The sequence below is a fragment of the Xenopus laevis genome, chromosome 4S (assembly GCF_017654675.1).
Source record: "Xenopus laevis strain J_2021 chromosome 4S, Xenopus_laevis_v10.1, whole genome shotgun sequence".
Taxonomy (NCBI): domain Eukaryota; kingdom Metazoa; phylum Chordata; class Amphibia; order Anura; family Pipidae; genus Xenopus; species Xenopus laevis.
Window position 1 is genome coordinate 118,274,513 of NC_054378.1, and position 25,151 is coordinate 118,299,663.

The 25,151-nt window shown below is 40.8% G+C and overlaps 1 protein-coding gene across 4 annotated transcripts in view; it reads right to left on the reverse strand.

Moving 5' to 3' along the window:
- Positions 1 to 5,952: 5,952 nt before the first annotated feature.
- mtmr14.S (myotubularin related protein 14 S homeolog) overlaps positions 5,953 to 25,151 on the reverse strand; it is an 81,499-nt gene continuing 62,300 nt past the window's right edge. For 2 of the 4 annotated variants that reach the window (XM_018259765.2, XM_018259766.2), the window contains exons 18-19: positions 15,368 to 15,523; positions 5,953 to 8,345 (exon numbers count right to left, since the gene is read on the reverse strand). In XM_018259765.2, the coding sequence (XP_018115254.1) occupies positions 8,165 to 8,345; positions 15,368 to 15,523 (337 nt within the window). In that variant the 3' untranslated portion in view covers positions 5,953 to 8,164. 4 annotated transcript variants of the gene reach the window in all.

The following is a 25,151-nucleotide window of genomic DNA, read 5'->3' on the forward strand; positions in this document are numbered from 1 at the left end:
TAAAAAGTTAATTTATACTCATGGTGCTCTCCTGATTCTGAGGTTATTCTCAACCCAAGGGACTGGCCTCAGGTTTAGCCAGGGCTGCTGTTAGAAATCATGGGGCCCTGTACAACAAAATTTTCTGGGCCCCGTGTGCCCCGCCCGTCCCGGCCCCCAAGCCCTAGTCAATTGGTGGACTTTGAAAAATCAAAGGATTTTGGGAAAAACTTTGAATCAAATTAGATCGAAAGTGATATTCCTTCGATTCGAACTATTCGAATTCGGGCGAATACAGACCTATTTGACCCAAAAAAACCTTCAACTTAATTGCGGTTGGTCTTTTTGAATTCGAATTTCGAAGTTTTTTCTATTCGAAATTCGACCCTTGAATCGTACGAATTGAAGGAATAAAGCATTCGATTGAATTAGAATCAAAGTTTTTACTTAAAATAACTTAGATTTTTCTAATTGTCTCCAAATAGGTTGTAGGAGGTCCCCCATAGGCTAAAACAGCAATTTGGCAGATTTTAGATGGTGAATGGTCGAAGCTGAATTTTTAAAGAGACAGTACATGATAAATTTCAATATTCGAATTTTTGGATTTGGACTATTCCCTAGTCGAAGTACACAAAAAATAGCTCGAAGTTCGAATTTCTTTCATTCAAAAATTCACCTCGACCTTTGATAAATCTGTCCCATAGTGTTTGCAGCTCGTTCCCTCATTATATTCGGTAGCCATTATACAACCGTGAAGAGTAGGGATGGGCGAATTTGACCCGTTTTGTTTTGCCGCCAGCGAAATGTCGCCGATGCCCATTACAGTCTATGGGCGCCATTTCCTCGGTGAAACAAGGCGAAACAATTCGCCCATCCCTAGTCACCGCGCTTAGTGCTGGAAATCTTTTTGTCCCTCATTCTATTTCAAAAATGTTGAGAGGTATGCAATGGGGGCAGCCATTCAAAGGAGAACAGATAAGCTCTGTAGAACATAATGGTGTTATCTGTTATCCACTATTTAACCTGTGCCATATAGTCTTTTTCCATTTCCTCCCCTCCCACCCCCCGGCCCCTTATTTTGCTCTTACAATTACACGCAGGACGGAGAACGGCTGATCCTGACCAATCACAACTCGCCAATGTTATTTCAAAAAATATTTTTAATAAAATCATGAATAGCTCAATGCAAAAAAATTGTGGTTGAAAGAATAAAAACAGCAAATTTCACAAAAATCTGTACAGTATCATGTGCAGCGCCGGTTCCCCGGAACCTATAGGGAAATTTAAAAAAACAACAATTCAAGGGGAAAAGGAGAAGAAACATTAGACTTTCACTCTGTTTCTGTAAATCAATAGGGAGCAGCCACGTTATAATGGGAAACTGTCCACGATATATTCAGTCAGTGGTTTCACTTCTACTATGTGCTCCCCAGAACCTTAAAGGAGAACTAAAGCCTAACTAAAGAAGTAGCTAGAAATGTTGTACATTATGTTTTGGGTTTTTGTACCAGCCCAAGGCAACCACAGCCCTTTAGCAGTAAAGATCTGTGTCTCCAAAGATGCCCCAGTAGCTCCCCATCTTCTTTTCTGCTGATTCACTGCACATGCTCTGTGCTGCTGTCACTTACTGAGCTTAGGGACCCACTCACAATATACAGTACACATAGAATAGAAATGTCACAATATAAGGCTGATTAGTAATTAATACAGATAATTACTACATGGCAGCACAGAAACCAGTGCAATTAGCATCAGAATTTAATAATCAGCAAACCTGTAGCATCAGCTTATATTACAGACCAACCTCATTTTCTGCTGGATAATTAGTGACGAGCCCTAAGCTTAGCTTCTCAAAAGCAGCCCAGAGCCCACTGAGCATGTGCAGTGCCACTGACACACAAAAGATGGTCTAACAAGATCCAAGATGGAGAGCTGCGGGGCCTATGTCATGCTTTAAGGGGTCACTAAACCAGAAATATCCTTTGCTATAGAGTCTGGACTGTCCAACTACGGGCCAGAGGTGGATCCGTGTGGCCCTTCAAGTGATTTTATCTCTATTTAAGATTAATTCACCTTTTTAGACAGAAGCTTTTAGACCCAAATGGATTGTAAATACGTTTAACCATGTTGTGCTTTTTTTTTTTGGTTGTTGCCCTGAGCCCATGTGACTTGGGCTGGAACCAATCATTAGCCAGAGCATTACAATAGGCATAGTTCTAGAATAGAGATGGGTGAATAAATTCGCCTGGTGTGAATTTGCGAGAATAAATTTGCGAAACTCCCATGAAAATTCACCAGCGTTTTGAAAAAATTTTGGATGAGCGTTCCTAAAAGTCACTTATGTCAAAATCACTGCGCGTCAACACTATTCAGACGCCCATTGACTCTAATGCCGGTGCCAAAATTGAGGCGGGCGCCAATTTTCGAGTTTCACGCATTATTTCATAAATTTTTCGCCGTTTCGTGAATTTTGCGGGAAATTTGGGCGAATCGAAACAGGAGAAATTGGCCCGTCAGTATTCTAGAACAACCTGCAGCCAATCAGAGCTTCCTCAGTTCCAAAGTGAACACATAAAGGCAAACTGTACAGTAACCAGCAACAAAATACGTGAGGGGAAATGTTCCTTTCAATAAAACAAAGGTCTTGTATCACATTTGCAAATCTTATTAGAACAGCTCCGCAAAGCATTTCTTATAGGATTACCCCGAAATATCTTTAATGACGGCACAGACCTGCGGCCAGACTCTCTATACATTAAAAAAACAGATCACTTGGAAGCCCCAGAAAATCATTAGAAAATTAGCAAATAACCTTAATGGGGTTGTTCACCTTTAAATTACCTTTTAGTATGATGTAGATTGTAATATAATTTGCAATTGGGTTTCATTTTTTATTATTTGTGTTTTTTTTAAATGTATTCAGCAGCTCTCCAGTTTGCAATTTCCGCAATCTAGTTGCTTGGGTCCAAATTCCCCTAGCAACCATGCACTGATTTGAATAAGAGACTGGAATATGAATAGGAGAGGGACTGAATAGAAAGATAAGTAATAAAAAGCAGAAATAACAATACATTGGAGCATTCTTTTTCTTAGATGGGGTCAGTGACCCCCATTTGAAACCTTGAAGAAAAAGACCAATAATTCAAAAGCCCAATTAATTTTTTAGGGTCTAAAAACATGGCGTCAAAATGCCCAAAATCCCTCTCTGCCCTTGGTTCAGTGGCACTGGGGTAATATATGTTGGCGCTCTATAAATACATGTTATTAATAATAATAATAATAATAATAATATTAATAATATCTGCAGTACTGATTGCCGATATTGTGGCCAGCTGATTAATACAGACAGTAGCCAGTCCGTTAAGGGCAGACACAAACACAATCGTCCCCTGGGATAATGATTTTTATCCCCCAACGCAACCGACGCACAGGGAAGAGCAACGTTTATTGAGAACCCATTGGAGAACAATCGGGTTATGACAGAGAGAACGGTGACCTTTCCAGCGGCACAAGAATTCTGCTCCAATTTACATTTCATTTCTGTCGCTCAGGAGAGAATATTGATGAGATTCTACAGGATGGCAAATAAAAATGGCGACGGCCGCGGTTGTCTTGTTTCTCGACTGTGGCCAATCAAAGGGAGAGGGAATTATATCAGACAGGTAATACTGTATATATATATATATATATTATATATATATGTTTCTCTGGCTTTCACCTGTGCAAATGACGATGGGGAAAATTAAAGAATAATGGGATGTTTTGCCTAATACCCACCTCTAACATGTCATATGGGAACCCACCGGCTGTGTGGATTATTATCCCACTGTTACTATAGACACCATCTCTCCCTACTATACCTGCTATCCCACAGTCACACTCCCTTCCCAGAGACTATTATGCCACTGTTACTGATAGGCACCATCTCTCCCTACTATACCTGCTATCCCACAGTCACACTCCCTTCCCAGAGACTATTATCCCACTGTTACTATAGACACCATCTCTCCCTACTATACCTGCTATCCCACAGTTCCCCAGAACTATTATCCACTGTTACTATAGACACATCTCTCCTACTATACCTGCAGTCACACAGATTATCCACTGCTACTATAGGCACCTCTCCTACTATACCTGCTATCCACAGTCACACTCCCTTCCCAGAGACTATTATCACTGTTACTATAGACACACCATCTCTCCCTACTATACCTGCTATCCCACAGTCACACCCTTCCCAGAGACTATTATCCACTGTTACTATAGGCACCATCTCTCCCTACTATACTGCTATCCCACAGTCACACACCTTCCCAGAGACTATTATCCACTGTTACTATAGGCACCATCTCTCCCTACTATACCTGCTATCCCACAGTCACACTCCCTTCCCAGAGACTATTATCCCACTGTTACTATAGGCACATCTCTCCTACTATACCTGCTATCCCACAGTCACACCTTCCCAGAGCCTATTATCCACTGTTACTATAGGCACCATCTCTCACTACTATACCTGCTACCCCACAGTCACACTCCCTTCCCAGAGACTATTATCCACTGTTACTATAGGCACCATCTCTCCCTACTATACCTGCTATCCCACAGCCACACTCCCTTCCCAGAGACTATTATCCACTGTTACTATAGGCACCATCTCTCACTACTATACCTGCTACCCCACAGTCACACTCCCTTCCCAGAGACTATTATCCACTGTTACTATAGGCACCATCTCTCCCTACTATCCCACAGCCACAGTGCCTTCCCAGATGCTATTGTTCCCCATTGATACTATAGGCACTATTGCTCTACCTGTATTGCATAGAGGTAAATCGATGGTGTTTTGAGTTTCCCCCCAGAAAAAAAAATTTCCGCTTTCCAGCCCAATACTGAATTTGTTATTAGTCTAACAACAAGAAGGTAAGACATTTTAAAGTGTACTGAATATCTATATATTGATATAACGGTCACTGATATACACGTTAAAGAGTAATTTCACTTCCATTTTAGAAAGTTAAAAAAAGCAAAGTTTATAACCCAGTTTGGCCTGTAGTAAACATTCCCTAATGTGCAAATAAATACACAGCAACAAGAAAATGTCTTCCATGTCTTGTGACCTTTCAAACAGGTTTCAAGTAAGAGGCTGATGACTTTCAGAAGACAGTAATGAGACCCATGGCAGAGACAGGAGGAAATTTAAAAAAGGTCATCAACCTCTTCCCCTCCCGTTATCTGCCGAGACTTTCTGAGCTAATAAGTATAAAATGGATTATGCCAGGAATAGACCCTTTCACTTCTTGGATAATCTTCTACCCACACATGGAAAAGGATACAACGTTATGTTTTGTAACCAGCCAGATTGATAAAGGTCATCACTTAATTGTACTCTTCTAAATGACATCACTAGAAACCCATGCTGTCTGCTCTCATTGGTTCATTTGCAGTGAACTTCAATGGACAACAGAACTTATCAGACAACTGTTAAGGAATGTTATAGAGAGAGAAATGAGCAGGCAAACATATACTGGCATGCATGAATGTGAAGGATGAGAAGGAAGCAGCCAAGTATAGGAGAGAGAAAAGGGCAGAGAGCAGTCAAATATTAGAGTGGGCAGTCATGTGAATGAGAGAGAAGAGAGGAAGAAGAGGGTAGGCATGTGAGAGAATAGGGAAGAAAGAGAAGAGGGTTTGAGAGGAAAGGGAAGAAAGAGAAGAGGGTGGGAATGTTAAGGAAAGAGAAGAAGAGGGCAGGCATGTAAAGGAGAGACGAGGAGAAAAAGAAGATGGCTGGCATGTAAAGAAGAGATAAGGGAAGAAGAAGGGAGCAGGCAAGTGAAGGAAAGAGAAGTGAGGAAGAAGAGGGCAGACATATACTTGAGTGCACTGGCATGTGAAGGAGAGAGAAGGTGGGGGGAAGAACTATGTACCAGAGTAATAAAGCTGGCAGAAACCAGACAGAACAAAATAAAGAAGGGTGGTGGGTGTAAGAAGCAGGTAGGTTTCTTACAATTATTGTTTAAGTAGGTTTATTTAATTGAAGTGTTTGACACAGCCATGAAGAGACAGCCTTTGAGGTCTGAAAAAATAGAGGAGTGTTGCACAGCATGCAGTCCCCAAATTGTTGAACTACAGTTGTTCAAAGCAATTGGCAAACTAAATACAGTATACTTGGTGCAACAGCTTCTTACACACTTAACAACTGCTCAGTCCATTCTATTGCTGGCCGGATGCCTCCTGGCGCTGATCTTCAGCAGCTGCTGCAAAGACGAGGGCAGGCATGTAAAGGAGAGAGAAGGGAAGAAAAAGTGGGCAAACAAGTAAAGGAGAGAGAAGAGAGAAAGACGAGGGCAGGCATGTGAAGGAGAGAGAAGGAAAGAAAAAGTGGGCAAACAAGTAAAGGAGAGAGAAGAGAGAAAGGAGAGTACAGGCATGTGTAAGGAAGAAGAAAGGAAGAAGTGGGCAGACAAGTGAAGGAGAGAGAAGAAAGGAAGGTGAGGGCAGGCATGTGAAAGAGAAAAAAGGAAGAAGTGGGCAGGCATGTAAAGAAGACATAAGGAAAAAAAAGAGGACAGGCAAGTGCAGGAGAAAGAGAGGAAGGAAGAAGAGAGCAAGCAATTGAGGAAGAGAGAAGGGAGGAAAAGGAACTAAGTACCAGAGTAGTAAAGCTGGCAGAAACCAGAGAGAAGAAAAGAAATGTAGGGTGGTGGTGTCAGAAACAGGTAGGCTTCTTACATTCATTGCTTAAGTAGGTATATTTAGTTGAAGCCATGAAGAGACTTATGCCTTCTCTACTTGGTCTTTGAGGTCTGACCAATTAGAGGAGTGTTGCACAGAGTACAGACCCCAAACTGAATATACTCGGCACAACACCACCTTAAACTCTTAACAACTGCTCAGTCCATTCTACAGCTGGCCGGATGCCGCCTGGCACTGAACTTCAGCAGCAGCTGAAAAAGTGATAATGGTTATAATTTTATTTATTATTTCTGGTGTTCTCTGGGGTTGATCACTTTAATCATCAGCTTGGTATAGCTCTCTGTTCAATAAAAATCATTTAAGGAAAGTATATCAATAACTATATCCACCCCTACCCCATATCCACCCCAACTTGGTTGGTTGTACAGGTCTTCACCTAAATGCGGTCTTACTGGACTATGGCTTAGCAGCAATCAATACAAAAGGGGAAATATAAAACGAATATATTTAGATTGCTACGGCTGCAGTAGTATCATAATAGTATATTGATTGACTGTCCTTATAGAAAGCTTGTAAGGAGTTCTCCAAGTTATTTCACACAACAAGCAGGACAGAAGTTGATTAGACAGAAATTGTGTTACTGTTGGGAAGATCACCAGGACATAAAGGAAAGGAACATGGAAAATGCAGCAGTGTCGCAGCATCAATTGCATTCCAGAGAAGACAACTGGGTCTTTGGTATCACACAGGTGGTGGAAGCAAGAGGCCTACTATGCCATGACTGTGTGCCTTAGTTTTTTTCCCAAGCAAAGCAATGAAGCAAAGTATTGTATTAGAAATGGTTGAGGTCCTCACCAACCTCCATTAAGAAAGTTAAAAAACCCCACGGATAGGAAAGTTACAGCACTCCATCTGTTGTGGAGCTGCAACTGCTAGCACTCCCCTGCCTGAAGGGGCTGCAGTTTTACAACATATGGAGGGCTTATACTTGGTTTCAGAGCTTTGCTGGAGATGGGAAGAGCTTTGACATCAAGATGGCACTTCAATCATCCCATCATTCATCCACATTCTAAACTCCATCCATATATCTGAGGGGAAGACCGATGTCTACAAATGGGTGAGCCAAGATGTGTAACACACAATAACAAACTATAACATTACTATAGGAGGCCTTCCCTTTTCTCTTGATCTAAGTATTAGTTGTTGATGAAGGTCCTGGGTTGATTTACATTGAGAACCATATTGTTACAGCCCTTAGAGATATTGTAATGTCAATGTTGTTCCTTACTTGTAATATGTGCACCCTCTATAACCATTTGCCCACCCATTTCCCAATGTCAGAGCACCTTCGGAAAAATAAGAACCCAGATAAATGTGGAAATCTCCAGGTAGACAGAACCTCAAACTGAGATTTATGGCTTCTGAACGGCCCAGGCGAGTCTTTTAGCATGGCTTGTAGATTCCCTGTTAATCCAGTGGCTTTTCAAACGATAGTGCTGGCGCCTCTCAGTCCTACGCCTCGTGCAAACTGCTCCAGAAGGCCACCAATTGCTCCAGAAGGGCTTGGAGATACAGACTTCAAGCCGATAGTGGTATTGTAGGCCGCGAGGAAGGTGGATTGCACGGCCTCTAATCGAGACTCCCGCTCAGTGATGGTTGGAAGTCTGCAAGAAGGAAAGATTGTTAGTAATTATATGTGAAGTGAGCATATATGTAGCAAATGCACGGAACAAAAATATACAGGGTCTTTGCAAAATTAATGAGGAACTAAACAAATCACAGCTAAGCCACCATGATGAAAGTGAACTAATTAGATGTATCTGTTAATGTAAATCATATATGATATAACTATAAATAAGTGCTGGTGAGTACAATATAGACTTAATTCAGCAATATGCAATTTTTTTGTACAACACTGTATGGGTTCCCTACCCTGTAACCCTTACCAACCAATCAGATGCTTGCTTTCATTATTCTAACTGCCGTACACCTGTGAAAGCTAAGTGCTGATTGGTTGCTGTGGGTCAATGGACAAACCACAAGAAAAAGAAGAAAACAAAAAAACCTCGAGGGTCCCTCCTTCTGTACACCCACAAAGCTGAAGAAACATTCAGATACCATTCAGGTAGTACCACCCGTTGTTACACTTGATAAAAATAGACATGGTTACCTCGTGTTACTGAGGGAAAGGCTGAAGGTGGCCATATACTATTAGATACGTTCGTTTGGGGAGGTCGCCAAATGAGAGGATCTTAACCCGATATTCCAACTAACAGCTGGGTGATAACGGGTGAATCCGAACGTTCGGCCCTGAGGGCCGAATTGGATTACAACGCTGGGAATGGCCGCCATAGGGTCGCAGGACCACATCAACTAGCCAATGTGTCCCAGGATCGTACAAAAAAATCTTGACCGATCAATATCTGCCCAATTTTTGGCCTGATATCGATCAGGAGGACCCATCGGGTGCCCCCACACATGGGCAGATAAAATGCTGAATCGGTCTAAAGGATCAATATCGGCAGCCTTAATCTGCCCGTGTATGGCCACCTTTAGATTGTTGACCTGATGTCTTAGGCGTGGCATGTCACCCGCCTGACCTAGTTGTGTGGTTTGATCTTTCACTCTAAAACTGCCAGACTCACAAATAAACCAGCAGATGTCTTGGTTTTAGGTCACCCATTAGGGCTGGAACTAGGATAAGGCACAATATTGGGGTGGGGGTGATCAGCAGGGAATTAGCATGAGGGAAGTGGCCGGGAAAGTGAGCACCAGGGGTCTGTCTAGACCAAGCAGCAAGAGGGATTGGCGAACAAACTGGTGAGTGTGAGCAGGCAGTGCACTGGGTAATAAGTACAGGTATGGGATCTGTTTTCCGGCAACCACTTTATCCAGAAGCATCAAATTAAAGAAAGGCTGTCTCCTATAGACTCCTTTTTATCCAAATAATCCAAAATTTTAAAGATGATTTCCATTTTCTCTGTAATAATAAAACAGTAGCTTGTACTTGATCCCAACAAATATATAATTAATCCTTATTGGAAGCAAAACCAACCTATTGGGTTTAATTAATGTTTATATGTTTTTCTAGTAAGGTATGAAGATCCAAATTATGGAATGATCCGTAAGACAGAAACCCTCAGGTCCCAGGCATTCTGGATAACAGGTCCCATTCAAGTACAGACCAGGAGAAACAGCCCCCTCGGGTTGCTCACAAGATGTACATAGGCATACCATAAAAATGGACAACTATAGGCATTCCCATGTTTATGGCACAACAATCACACTTTTTTTCATGGCCTGTAGAAAGAGATATCGGACATCTTTTCCAGTAAATGTATTATTACTCTGTATTAAACACAAATCAGCAGGAACATCCCTGCAGGCCAATGTTCTGACCATCCTTTTAAAACAGTGAAATAATTCATCATCATATGGACATTGAAGGGTATATTCCCTTGGATACATTTGGAGATACATCAGGGAATGCCAGTATCTGTGAGTACAATACAGTGATAATATCCAGTAGTATATCAGTGGTGGGTTGGACTCTCCTACTCCAAGCAATAATTTACACCTATGAGGTCATTTTTCATTATAATTTATTATAATTTTGAGCTGTCTTTGCTTGGTCTGTACTGAATGCTTTGAAATCATCAGTATTCCTCAGCACTGTCACTTTGTTCCTTTTAATCAGGTAGCAAAAAAAAACAAAAAAACCCACAGAATTTGCCCTAGCAACAACCAATGGTCACACCAATTATACATGATAAAAATGATTACTCAGGGGAAACATCACAGCAGGAACAGAGAGAAAGGCTGGAACATCAGATACTTGAGTTAAATCAAATTACATCTTAAGATCACTGTGTTCTTGGTTGGAGAGGGAAAAAATGTATTTTTAAAGGGCAGTTTACCCTTTTGTGCCTACATTGGCCAATGACAAAAATGGGTTTCACCTATTGCATGTATTTTGTTTCATCAGTATAACAGCGGTACAAAAGTGGCACAATCTGCTTTGAAAGGCGATTGTTAACGGTATTAATAGAAGCTGATTTTGGTGGACAGTTATTTCAAAGCACTGTGATGCCTTGCTTTACTCATAAAACACAACTGTTAAGTCTGTCTGGCCTTTAGATGCCACTGTATGAAATGCCAAGTAATGGCTGAAGTATAAAAGTCACTGCCAATGAGCTCAGGTGGTATGGAAACTCTTCCTCTGGGGCGATAAATGGTGGTTCCCATCTGGCAGCCTGATGGAAAAGTCTAGGTTTGGCAGAAGCCAAAAGGACACGATCCACCTGAATACATAATGCTCAAGGTACAGTTTGGTGGAAGACAAATAATGGTCTGGGCTGATTTTTATGGTTTGGGTTCAATTGAAGACAAACCTCAACAATACAGTGTACAGTTTATTGCTTCAGCACAATATCCCATGGACAAAGTGAGGTCCAAACAGAACTGGTTTGAGAGATGGAAGAACTTGACTGGTCTGCACAGAAACCTGATTTCAACCCAACTGAACATCCGTGGGATAACCTGGAATACCAACTGCTGAGTATGATCAACAACACCACTTCCCAACTTCACTAATGGTTGAATAGAAGCAAATCCCACCAACACTGTTCCAACATGTAGTGGGAATCTTCCCAGAGGAGTAGAGCATGTTATAGCAGCAAAGGGAGGAGATGCTTCATATTTAACTCTTCATTTTGGAATATTTTGGGCAGTCAGGGGTCCAGATAGTTTTTGCCATGTATTGTATCCAGGGATTCACTGAATATACTACTTCATGATTCGTCCAAACAAAGAATACTTCTTGAAAGCTTTGTCCAGATCCCAAACCAAATTTGAACCATAGAGCAAGGCAGACAGTAAAAATATTTCAAAATCTTTGTTAGTGTGACAAAAAGTCACATGGTAAATCAATTGGACTGTGTTTGGCCAGGCACTTGTTGGATACGGCTAAAACATGCTGACCAAATCCCGCACAGAATCCTGGATTCAGTACATCACTAATTGTACCTTAATGTGCCTGTTGCTATAAAAGATCATAGAAAACAGCACATCATCGCTGGTTGGTACACAAAATATAAGCCAAAAACACTGCAAAATACAGTTTTCAGAATATTAGCAGTGTGTTTAAAAAAAAAAGTGAATAAAGCTCAAAATCCTTTTATTTCCATACACACAAATGCATTGGGAACACAGCACATTCTGTTTCAAATCAAAACATGAAGAAAAATTGATCAAATTTGTGTTGTTCCTTTACAGAAAGTAAAGAAAAGGGAATATTAGGCTGTTCCAAGAAATAGCCGTGTCGGTCTGCATTCTTCTTTACAAACTGAAACATTCACTTATAAACTGAAAAATGTTTTAAGATTTTGCTTTCCTTTGAATGACTGAACTAATATTGAGTTGTATAATCAGTGTTTCTGAGAACTGCTGCACATCTGTGTTACATGGAGTCCACCAACTTCCAACAACCTGTTACATTCCATAATTCTTCTGCATTTCTTGGTTTTGCCTCACAAACAGCATTTTTGATGTCACTCCACAAGTTTTCCATTTGATTAAGGTCTGGGGATTGGGCTGGTCACTCCATAAAATCAATATAGTTGGTCTGGAGCCAAGATGTTGCTGATTTACTGGCGTGTTTGGGGTCGCTGTCTTGTTGAAACCCCCATTTCAAGGGCATTTCCTCTTCAGCATAAGGCAACATGACCTCTTCAAGTATTTTCATGTATTGAAACTGATCTATGATCCCTGGTATGTGATAAATACAATGAGAAACATCCCCATATCATGATGCTTGCGGCACCGGCTTCATGGCCTTCACTCTGTACTGTGACTTGAATTCAAAGTTTGAGGGTCGTCTGACAAGCTGTCTACGGCCCCTTGACCCAAAAAGAACAATCTTGCTTTCATCAATCCACAACATGTTGCATCATTTCTCTTTACGCCAGTCAATGTGCAAATTGTAAGCTCTTCAACAATGGCACTTTGCGGGGGCTTCTTGCCGATAGCTTGGCTTCACATAGACGCCTTCTAATTGTAATAGTATCACAGGTAACTTTACACCTTCTTTGATCTTCATGGAGTCTTTGCCATTTTGGCTATTCTTTTCCCCTCTCCAATCAATTTTTTCATCAAAGTACGCTGTTCTTCTGAACAATGTCTGGAAGGAGCCATTTGAGTCAGAGAGAAATGCACTATAACCAGCTCCTTCCTTTCTTCCTTCCTTAAATAAGGGCCGGAATTGACACCTGTTTTGTCACAGAATGAATGACCTCACTTATTGAACTCTACACTGCTATTATTTGGAACAAGCTGTTATTATTATTTGGAACCAGCCCCAATGAATGATTCAATGACACTTAATCAGCAGCATGTCATGACTGTTGGGTCTGTTGGTTTACTATTACTCTATTAGACTACTAATAAATGATTTGCCATGTAGAAATATCATTTCTACCAAAAACAGTGATTGATCGGGCTAGTGATGTCGGACTGCTATTATTCTGAACACAATTGTATTTCAGAAAGTCACTTTTTAAAAATGTCCTGGGAAGGAATTCCACATCACATAGAAGTTTTGTAGCTTCATGTGAAAACATGTTTAATATTCCTTTATGATTTAGGGAATGACACAACGTGGCTCTTCACATCGCTTCTTCTCTGCCATACTGAATTAACTCCATAATATCAGGCCACATGAACTGAGAAACTTGGCAGAAGTAACGATGAAATCTGACGCCAAATGTGCTGTTTTTTGCATTGCGCAACTGGTGGCTTTTTCCAGCTCGTTACACTAACACTTATTTAAGGTCAAAAGCAACGCGGACATATTGTTTGAAGAAACCTCTTCTCTTTTCCGACACAAAACCAAATTAAGATCAAGTAACAACACTACATTAATCTCGTTCTAATGGTTTCTGACTGTGCTGCTCTGCAGGATCAGCCATTTCTGATGCCCGGAAAAGTAGAGCACCAAGAATGAACCCGTGGTCCAGGGGGACTTCGCTAGCCGAATGCTCTTTCTTATATTGCTCGAATGCTGACAATCACTCAAATGCCAGGTGCTTATTTTTAGCTGCAGCTGTTCCATTTCCCCATCTGTCCATATTGTGAGAGCATTTTGGGACTAAGTCAGTAGTAAAGCTTATAATTATCTTCTCTTGGTCTGGAAAAACATGCTGTTGATCTATCTCCTGTAGTGCGTTGGTGTTATGTACTGCAGGAGGTCCCACAGTCATTAGCAAAAGGGCCTGGCCATTAAAAACAATATTAAATTTTATGATTTAGAGAAAAAAAGGAAATCAAAATTCACAATGGTGCCTTCCATTCCTCTTCTGAACTGAATTAAGTTTGTATTTCTATGAACTCGGTGCTTATACAAGAAATGTAATGCAGAATCCAATGTCAGGGGAAAAGAAATGGAAAGAGAAGATAGAGATATGGAAATTAAAAATAATATCTTTAATATGAAGATATTCCTACACTTAATCCACAATTCAAGGTCTTGTGAGAAAGAACCATGATGACAAGCAAACCTTATGATTTGCAGGGGATCTTGAGAAAGAGACCAAACGGTTCCAAGTGACAGTAAAAATGTAGGGTGATGGGATTTTAAATGGCCGAGACATACTAGTACTAGAAGGACTAGTAGCAGCTATTGGGCTTTGGTCATTAGGGCAAACATTGAATGATAAAGTTACTCTTAAATGACATTAATTACTTAATGTGTTTCCTTAATGATTATTAAGCAAATTCCAATAAATCCAGTAAAAGATCTAGAGATGAATTTCAATAGATTATACAAAGGTATCTACCAAGTACAGAAGAATGAGAAATAATCTCAGGAAAAAAAAATCTTATTCGGTAAAGAATGGTGTCATTAATGAGTGATTGGCCAATCACATGGATTCTGTGATCTGGTTCAGGATTCCAGAAGAACTTGATTCTATGGAATTGCATATATAAAGACACAAGAAAGATTTAGCAAATTCCAGTCACCACCAGTAGAAGATATAGAGATGAATATCAATAGATTATACGAAGGTATCCACCAAGTACAGAGAAATTAGAAGAAATCTCAGTATTCTGGAGAGGTCACTTAATTTACATACAAAATATCCTTCTGCAGGTAGAAAATGGCTTCATTAATGAGTAATTAAAGAATTATGGCCAATCACAAGGATTCTATGATCTAGTTCAGGGATCCAGAAGAAATTGATTCTATGGAATAGCATATTCAATGACACAAGAAAGATTTAGCAAATTCCAATCACCACCAGTAGAAGATATAGAGATGAATATCAATAGATTATACGAAGGTATCCGCCAAGTACAGAGAAATTAGAAGAAATCTCAGTATTCTAGAGAGGTCACTTAATTTACATACAAAATATCCTTCTGCAGTTGGAAAATGGCTTCATTAATGAGCAGTTAAATAATTATGGCCAAATACATGGATTCTATGATCTAGTTCAGGGATCAAGAAGAACTTGATTCTATGGAATGGCATATTCATAGATACAAGGTTGCATGACTTGCCTTAGCTGTCAATCTGATATCTAGAAAACAATTATAAGGCATTTTGATTGGCTCTAGTTGATAGTTAGATACTTCAGAACTAGAAAAAGAACAGTAAATATTTGAGCTTCTCATTTCTGAGCCCACTTACAAGTAATTGTTAGGGTGCTCATCCGGAAAGCTGAAGGGAAGAGAGGTGCTGGCGCTCAGGATCCCATGGTCATGAATACTCCCTGCCTCTGAAACCATCTGCCAGCTGCCATAATCAGTTGAGACGGAAGATCCGGGCAGGGAATGGTCCGCTGATCTGGGGCGAAGAAAGAGAGGGAAGACTGTAGAATAACTGTCTTCTGTTAAATAACCTTCCTTTTTTATAGCTTAGGAGTTGCCATTTGCCATAGTTTTAGCAGCATTCTGTCAGCATTCTGTCACCCGAAATCAATGTAAGAGAGCCCAAGACACATGCTATGCTGCCCACAAAAAAGTGAAGGAAGCCAGGTGAGTAGGAGCTCTTCATAAGTTGGTCAAAAACATTGAGGCATTGCAAAGCCAAGAGTCATGCAGAAACCGTCCCACCAAGGCATGAACCATTCAGCAGGTCAGTAGGATGCATTTAGGAGAGAGACAGCACAAATCAACGTAATCCCAATTTAGTCCATTGTTTGTGCTCTGGAGCAGCATAAGCAGTTACATTTTTTTTAAAGAAAGAAATATCATTTTAGCGCTGCCTAATGATGTGCTTGAGATTGGTCCAGGTCCAAATTTCTCTAAATAGCATGTTTAGAGTAGGAACAAACTTGGCTTTGGGCTTGAAACAAAATTCTATACGACTTCTAACTAATTGTGAACAATTATGCCGAGAGTTCTTTAAAAAGGAAGAGTAAATTGCTGTTCTATAAACACAATTTAAAGGCTCCACAACATAGTATTTGCACCAAAACATTAGGTAGATGCAAGAGATGCTGAAGTTGGCTAAATTGATGCAAAGCTCTCCGTATTCTTCATGCATTTCCAAGCAACTGCATGGAAACCAAACTCTATGCCAAGAATAGAAATGATAGATCCAAATTAATGTGCCTCCAAAATGGACAATGAGACTGGCTGGATACATACATAGGAGGTCTATGGAGGCTTTCATGGATCAAGTCATGATACACAGTATCTAGTACAGATACTGGACTGAGTATTTCTGAAAACGTTTAAAATTCCATCCCTACCAATACTGTAAGTTAACCTGAGTGCTAAAACATTTTCAAGAAAACTCAGAAAGCCCAGTTGCTGTAGACTAGACACTCAACTCAAGTATTTTTATTGGCTACACAATGCCCCTTGACCAGATGTGTGCCATACTCTGCCTGCCCTATTTGTGTGCCATACTCTGCCTGCCCTATGTTCCCTGTGTGTGCCATACTATACCTGCCCCATGCTCCACGTGCGTACCATACTCTGCCTGCCCTATGCTCCATGTTTGTGCCATACTCTGCCTGACCTATGCTCTCTGTGTGTGTGCCATACTCTACCTGACCCATGCTCCACTTGTGTGCTATAATCTGGCAGTCCTATGCTCCTTGTGTGTGCCATACTCTGCCTTCCCCATGTTCCATGTGTGTGCCATACTCTGCCTGCCCTATGCTCCCTGTATGTGCCATACTCAGCCTGTCCTATGCTCCAGGTTTGTGCCATACTCTGCCTGCCCTATGCTCGCTGTGTGTGCCATACTATGCCTGCCCTATGCTTGCTGTTTATGCCATACTTTGCCTGTCCTATGCTCCCTGTGTGCGTCATACTCTGCCAGCCCTATTCTCCCTGTGTGTGCCATACTCTGCCTGCCCTATGCTGCCTATGTACCACACTCTGCCTGTGGGACGTGAGCCTGGTAGGGTTTGTTCTGGGGGTTTGTTAGCATGTAAATTGTTGTTAGGGGCCCCCTAAATAAAGTGTTTAATTATGTGCTGGGGGTGCTGTGTTATCCACAGGGGAGGAGTAGGAGGCTTATGGATTTAAGGGAATGTTTTGATATGACTTATCACATATGAGTAATAAATGATATCCCTGCAGTGAGCATCGACCACTTGGTTTTTTTTGGTGTGTTACCACCATTAATGTGGATATGGTCTTAAAGTTCTTTTAGTGATATGGGTGTGGTTTGAAGTGTTTGTGGTTTTAAAACAGGGAGTAGTCAACACTGGTTTCCATTATCAGCCTTTTACTACGTAGGCTAGAAAAATTCCGGCCCTTGGTACCACAGACGTTGGACAGAACTGCTGTAAAGCATGCAGCTCTCTTTATCCACTGATCCAAATAATGTGTCAATAAAGCAAAGAAAATAAACCTGAAAGGAAGCACAAATAATGCCAAACCATACTGAGCAGGTATATCACCAAAAGTAACCCACCAATGATAGTGATATAATCAAGAACACAAATTATAGTTAGTTATGGCCTTCTCTTTTGGTACTATACCTGTGCAACGTGGTCTGATATAATCAGCGCTTCCCAATGGCACATCTTATTGCTAAGTATAAGATATATGAACGAGCAAGGCAATTCAACCCAATAACCGATGTCCCACATGCAGATGGAAAGTTTTCTAGAGTCCCATGAGATGATTTAACAGTGAGAACTTGCTCATAACCAACAGATTATAATGACACATTTTAGATGAAGGCAGATAATAGTGGGCCCCGTTCATGAAAACCCGACTGAAAACATTATTTCAAGGAAGATCCATCCTATGGGATTGCCACTAGACAGCGGATTGCTGCTTTGATGTTAATATATTTGCTTTTTAAAACTAAAATTGTATCATATTGTTAGTATGATTAAAAGAAAGAAGGTAAAAAAAGCACTTTTATTCAAAATACTAATAATATAATCAGTTACATAATGCATTGCATACAAACCCTTGCTTTTCGAAGGGTTAATAAAGGATAAGATACTGTACTTCATAGCAAATCATAATACTATGAGTGTGTGCCAGCATGGTTTTATGCGTAATAGATCTTGCCAGACTAAATGAATTTCTTTTTATGAGAAGGTAAGTAGAGACTTCGATTCTGGGATGGCAGCGGATGTGATTTACTTAGACTTTGCTAAAGCATTTGATACAGTGCCACACAGAAGGTTACTGGTTAAATTAAGGAATGTTGGCCTGGAACATAGTATTTGTACCTGGATAGAGAACTGGCTAAAAGATAGACTACAAAGAGTGGTGGTAAATGGAACATTTTCTAATTGGACCAGTGTTGTTAGTGGAGTACCGCAGGGCTCTGTACTAGGTCCCTTGCTTTTCAGCTTGTTTATTAATGACCTGGAGGTGGGCATTGAAAGTACTGTTTCTATTTTTGCAGATGATACTAAATTGTGCAGAACTATAGGTTCCATGCAGGATGCTGCCACTTTGCACAGTGATTTGTCTAAGCAAACTGGAAAATGAGGTTCAATGTTGATAAATGCAGGTTATGCACTAAATGGCAGTGTGTTTGGAGTTTCCTTAAATGAGAAGGATCTAGGGGTCTTTGTAGATAACAAGTTGTCTAATTCTGGGCAGTGTCATTCTGTGGCTACTAAAGCAAATAAAGTTCTGTCTTGTATAAAAAGGGCATTAACTCAAGGGATGAAAACATAATTATGTCTCTTTTAGGTCCCTGGTGAGGCCTCATCTGGAGTATGCAGTGCAGTTTTGGACTCCAGTCCTTAAGAGGGATATAAATGAGCTGGAGAGAGTGCAGAGACTAAGTGCAACTAAATTGGTTAGAGGGAAGACTTAAATTATGAGGGGAGACTGTCAAGGTTGGGGTTGTTTTCTCTGGAAAAAAGGCGCTTGTGAGGGGACATGATTACACTTTACAAGTACATTAGAGGACATTATAGACAAATAGCAGGGGACCTTTTTACCCATAAAGTGGATCACCGTACCAGAGGCCCCCCCTTTAGACTAGAAGAAAAGAACTTTCATTTGAAGCAACGTAGAGGGTTCTTCACAGTCAGGACAGTGAGGTTGTGGAATGCACTGCCGGGTGATGTTGTGATGCTGATTCAGTTAATGACTATAAGAATGGCTTGGATGATTTTTTGGACAGAAATAATATCAAAGGCTATTGTGATACTAAGCTCTATAGTTAGTATAGGTATGGGTATATAGAATTAAATTAAAAGTAGGGAGGGGTGTGTGTATGGATGCTGGGTTTTCATCATTTGGAGGGGTTGAACTTGATAGACTTTGTCTTTTTTCAACCCAATTTAACTATGTAACTATGTAACCCTCTCTCTATTTCTAACCGTGGCATACTCTCTTAATGGCAGAGAAAATGCCACTACTGCTGGCACCTAATGCAATGGATTACTAAGGCACCCATCAGTGCATACTGGGGAGATTTCAGTCTGATTTTTGGGGTGAGATCCACCACATGAGTGCACTGAGGTGTAGAATCCATTGTAGTCACAGTCATGGATGGTAGCAGTGAAGCAAATATCATGTCTGACATTACCCTTAGCCTTTTTACGGCCAAATGCATATGAACACCCAATCTTCTAATTGGAATGGACCATTTATGCCACAGTCATTGCTGCTGATACCGGGGCTTCTACATATTATAATAACAGTTTTCCATGCATCCTACTTTGCAGCAACAATTTGCACACCTCCCAAGATTTTGGAAATAGAAAGAGGGGCAAAAATTTTTGCTGCACGGGTAAATCTTTTTGACCCCTAATTACCACGTTCATTTCACAAAATTTGGCAGGTAGTGAAAGTTTGAACACATTTCTGTGGTTTTTGTGTGTTTTACAGTTTTGAAAGTGAATTGACCTTCAAGCTGCAAGTCACAGTTTCCCCAAGAGACCTGCTTATCTTAAATTGTTACAATTGTATATCTTTGCTCATCTTAAATTGCAACAAATCTATCCATGTGCACCTGCTACATATTCTGGGCTCTCTGCCAAAAGTCAATTAAGTTTTAGAAACAATTTGTATCTATTTCTGCCTATGATTAAGTATCCTTTAGATACGAAATGCGTTAGGCTATATCCTAGTGCAAGTCTGCCTGGAAGATTGGTCTTTAGAAGTGCCTGCTCATATTTTCTATGCGGTTATCCGCTCCCTCAGCTGAAGGTTCAGGGCAATGCACCTGGACCCCTTCTCAAAATTGGTGAGTCTTTACTTTGAGACCTGAGAATTCTACTGCCAATCATTATCTATTACTGTTGATGACTCTATCTTTTTCTGGCTTTTCAGTGCAGGAGATCAAAGAGAAAGTCGGGCAATTTCAGTAACAATCCGGGACTGCGGGTTGAGCTGTCAAAATTGAGACTGTCCCGGAGAAAACTGGAGAGTTGGGAGGTATGAATTTGGGAAAGGCCTTTTCCTGTTTCCTCACTATAATGTCCCCATGCACAAAGTACCTTACCTAATGGGTTTGCTGAAATGGGAGTGGAAAATTTTGACTGACCTGATCTCAACCCAACACGATTGATATGAACTGGAACGCTAACTGTGAGCCAGACCTGATCCCCAACATCAGTGCCCAACCTTGTTAAAGCTCTTGTGGCTCTTGCAGCTGAATAGAAGCCAATTCCTCTAATAATGTCCCAGCATCTAGATGAGCCTTCCCAAAAGGTTAGGGGCTGTTATAGGCAGAACCAACGTCATATTAATCTCCTTGGCATGGGAATAAAGATCATATAATGGCTGATAAAAGATGCCACAGTCCTGCGGAGTGATAGAGCCCACTGAACGGCTTGCCTGACCAATATCTGACAATAATTGGCCTGTTAATTTTCCAGCAGGAGCAAAAAAGGCATGGGCCTGTTGATGCAGTCTTCTCCCGATGGCCTTCATTAACCTTATTTATGATCCGATTGTTGGCCTGAGGGCTAAATGATCAGATCAGTCTGATATTGTCCAGCTCAAGATGGATATACTGGCCAAAGATCTGTCTGTTTGATCTTCAAAAGATCTGCTTACACAATATTCACCACACTTGCCATACAGACGTACAGTAGCTCTAAATCAGTTTAACTTTGCGAGTCAAGCAAATGAAGTACAAAAATATAGTAGTGCCCTATAGGCATTGAAACACATCTAACACTAGTCTGCACATTTTATAAACAATTTTAGAAACAAAGATGTCTTTTATAAGGCGGCAGATACGCAAATACGATCAGAATTTGCTCTTCAAAGTAAAGCGTTGTAAATTCATTGTTCGGGTTCAGAATTTGAAATTCCAGTGAACGGCAGAGATTTTTTTTAAAGTTACCGAAATAAGCTTTTGGATGGTTTATTGATAAAAAAAAAAGGAAATATTAACTGACGCCTGGACTTTCAGGCTGTCACAGCTGGGGAACTAACAGAAGCATTATTCAACCGCAGGCAGGAAAATAAAGAACATTTTGAAATCAAAATAAAAGTGGGGAGCAGAAGTAGAGGAGGCAGCTGCACGGCACACAAATGATTACATTTAATTACTCTCAGGTCAAAGAGTGGCAGTTATTACAACAATAGAAAGCCACAAAGGTATCAGGTCAGAGCTATATCAATGCCAGGGGTGCTTATACAGCCCAGATAATGTATTGCAATGACCCCTTTTGGATTTGGCACAATCCAAAGGCCTCCACTCCATTCACTTGCATTGAAACTGGCTGACAAGTGCTTGTGCTAGAATCTGGAAGGTGACAGCTGTCTGTAATTCCCAAAACAACCATCGTTTGATACACAAGAGTGCAAGAAGTTTGGGTAATGGCATATTGGCTGCCGAAACAGCACATATTTTTAGTAGCCAAAAATATGACACCAACCAGCTCAAAACTATACCAATATGTTTACTTTTAGCAGGTAACTTCAGTTCTCTGGAGGAGGCTGTTTACGAACTATCAAGAAAAAACTTTGGATTTTCCAAAAAAAGCCAAAAGAAGTCTTATTAACGATGTGCAGGGCAAGGTGCAAAACAATGGACCCATTCTTTCATGTTTTTTGCACTTGGCACCATGCCCAAAGAAAAAAAATAGTGTAGGAGTCTGCTTAAAGAGACAGTTCAGTATAAAAATAAAAAGGGGTAAAGAGATAGGCTGTGCAAAATAAAAAATGTTTCTAATATGGTTAGTTAGCCAAAAATGTAATGTATATGTATACACCCCCCCCCCCTTCAAGTCACTGACTAACTCAGAGTTAGAGAGCTAAAAAGCAGGAAGTAGTGTTCTGGCTATTATGTTAGACATCCAGTCACTCCAGCCTTTATACGTTACATTTTTGCCTAACTAACTATATTAGAAACATTATTTATTTTGCCAAGCCTATCTATTTACCTATTTTATTTTTACACTTGTAAGGGAATTTAAGAGTTAATACTTGAGATACATGATGTGTTGATATGATGTGTTGATAACAACTCCTTGTGACAGCTGAGACAGTTGAATATGTAATCAGCTAACTGGCCCCGAAATAAAAGAAGTGTGAGCGGGACCAGACTAGCTGCAGATAAGCTTATAGGGGCAAATTCACTAAGATTCGTAGTTAGGCCAGCGTCAGCTTCGCCGCACTTCGCCAGTCGTATTTTCGCCAGCGCTACGCAAATTCACTAAAATCCGAAGTTGCGCTCAGGTGAAGCGTAAGGTTACGAAAGCGTTAATTCGCCAAGCAAAGCGAAGTTAAGCTAGCGAAGATTAATTTGCATACGGCGCCAAATTGAAGTTACAGTGGAGGTATATGTAGCATCACTACACAAGCCTGGGAAACCTTCAAAACAGCAAATAAAACTTTTATTTTGCCCTACACATGTGCCCACTGTATAGTTAAGGTGCCTTGAGTTAGGAAATGTAGGGGGGAAGGAGGGGAGCCCCAAAAAATTTTTGATCTTTTTCAGCCTATCACCCATAAAAAAAGAAAAAACGCCAGCGTTTTTAACTTTTTTTGAAGCAATCCCTATCTACTCTATTGCACTTCGCCTGGTCTGAGGTGGCGAAGGAAGTCTGGCGTAAAAGGTAGCGTTCAGAAAAATGCGCGTCAGTGAATTTGCGTAGTTACGTCCATTGCGCAAATTTGCCAGGAGTAAGGGTGCGAAGTAACACTAGCGAATTTACGCCAGCGTCCGTTAGTGAATCGGCGAATTAACGAAAATGCGCTACGCTAGCGAATTAACGCTAGCTTTAGGCTCTTCGTCCTTTAGTGAATTTGCCCCATACCATCTTTACAGCATCTATAATAAGTCTGATACTTCCTGTAAAAGTCAGACAAACTGCAGCTTGCTTCTGTGTTGCTTGCTTCTGGATCGTTTGTCTCCTCGTATACGGGAATAAAAAAGCTTATCTTATCATATTCCTCTGAGCCCTGGATGTAAATTGGCAGATTTTTCTAACAACTTGGTCTTTCGAGCCGGAAACCAACAGCTGTCTTCCCAAACGGGAAACGTGATCACTGCAGAGGGTTAATCCTATTCTCTCTGCGGACTGAACCGAAAGACCTCCGACAGCTGTCGTAAAGAGAGGCCAGTCACCCTCGGTTGGGGAACAGTGACGGTTTCCAAAGAACACAGCGACCAGGGTCACTGGAATCTGGTAACGTATATGTTTTCTTTTTGTTGTTACTAGTTGTCTACAAAAAGGTCCCGTCACTAGAATTGCCCTTGGTAAAGAAACAGAGTGACAAGCGGATGAGTCCAAAGTCTGTGTGAGAAGACTACAGGAATAACTAACTCCGTGTGCACGTTAAAAATAAAGAGTTCTCCGGGACCGCTCAATTTGTGTATGAAAGTGTGTTTGGGAGTCAAAGAGGGAATGGTCAACCCCTCAGACAGGTCGTAAAGAGCGAAACAAGGACCGGTGAACGTTTTCGGCAAACGGACTGCCTTGCTCCTCAGGTTTTACTTGGCTGAGCTCCAAGCTTTGAGGCCATATCCGTGAGTACTGCTTCACCAGGCGTTTGACTCCACAAAATTGTTTGTCAGTTGTTTGTCACCTTTAACTACTAACTATGGGAAATAAATGCTGTAAAAATGTCAATGATCTCACTGAGGACGCTCAGTTCATGTGTGATTAGGATCAAAATAATATCAGGTTCTTAAAAGGTAGAAAAAGGATTATAATTTTGACCCTATATTAGACAAGGAACAGTGTAGATTGCTTGTTGGAGTGGTACTGACACTAACAAAAAATATGACTTTCTTAAAATATGAATGTACATTAAAAGTTACCTATAGGTCATGTTGAGTAGTTTGTTTGTTTGTTTTTGTAATTGTTAGTTGAAGTTTCTAAACCTGACTGTTTTGCCAATCTGACTGTCCCATCTCAGCCTGTCAGTTAGAGCTTCTAATGGACTCCTGCTGCACAAATATGGCAGCCCCCTCATACAGGATCATGGGGCATCAGACAGGTAATGTAAAAGCATCATGCAAATACTTTATGGTGAAGTTCTACGTTTCTTTCAAAGGCATTATTATGATAGATGTAAAAAGGAGTTTGATTTCTGGTGTCAGTATCTCTTTAAAGCTATTAAGGTTGATGCAGGTTGAGGTCAGAAAACAAAGGAAAAAGGGGTTGAATATAACAAAAGGATATGTATGTGGTAAAACAGGATAGAGTACAAAGTAGAGAGGAGGGGGGTTCAGACCCCTTCGAGATGACAAGTGAGAAAGGGAAATACTGTAAGTGAAAGACAAAGGAGAAATTAGTTTTTTTTTTCCGATGTGAGAAACCAGTGCATTTTGCTACAGAATGCCAAGCAGAATTGAGCAATGGGGTTGACTGGAGTTTCAATTTTGAGTCATGGGCTAAAGGTGGCCATAGACTCAAAGATCCGCTCGTTTGGCGACATCGCCAAACGAGTGGATCTTTCCCCGATATGCCACTAAGGCATGGCTATATCGGGGGTAATTCGAACGATCGAATTACGATGCGCCAAGGGGCTCCGACGGGTCGGTCGGTTAAAAATCAAACCTTCCCGAT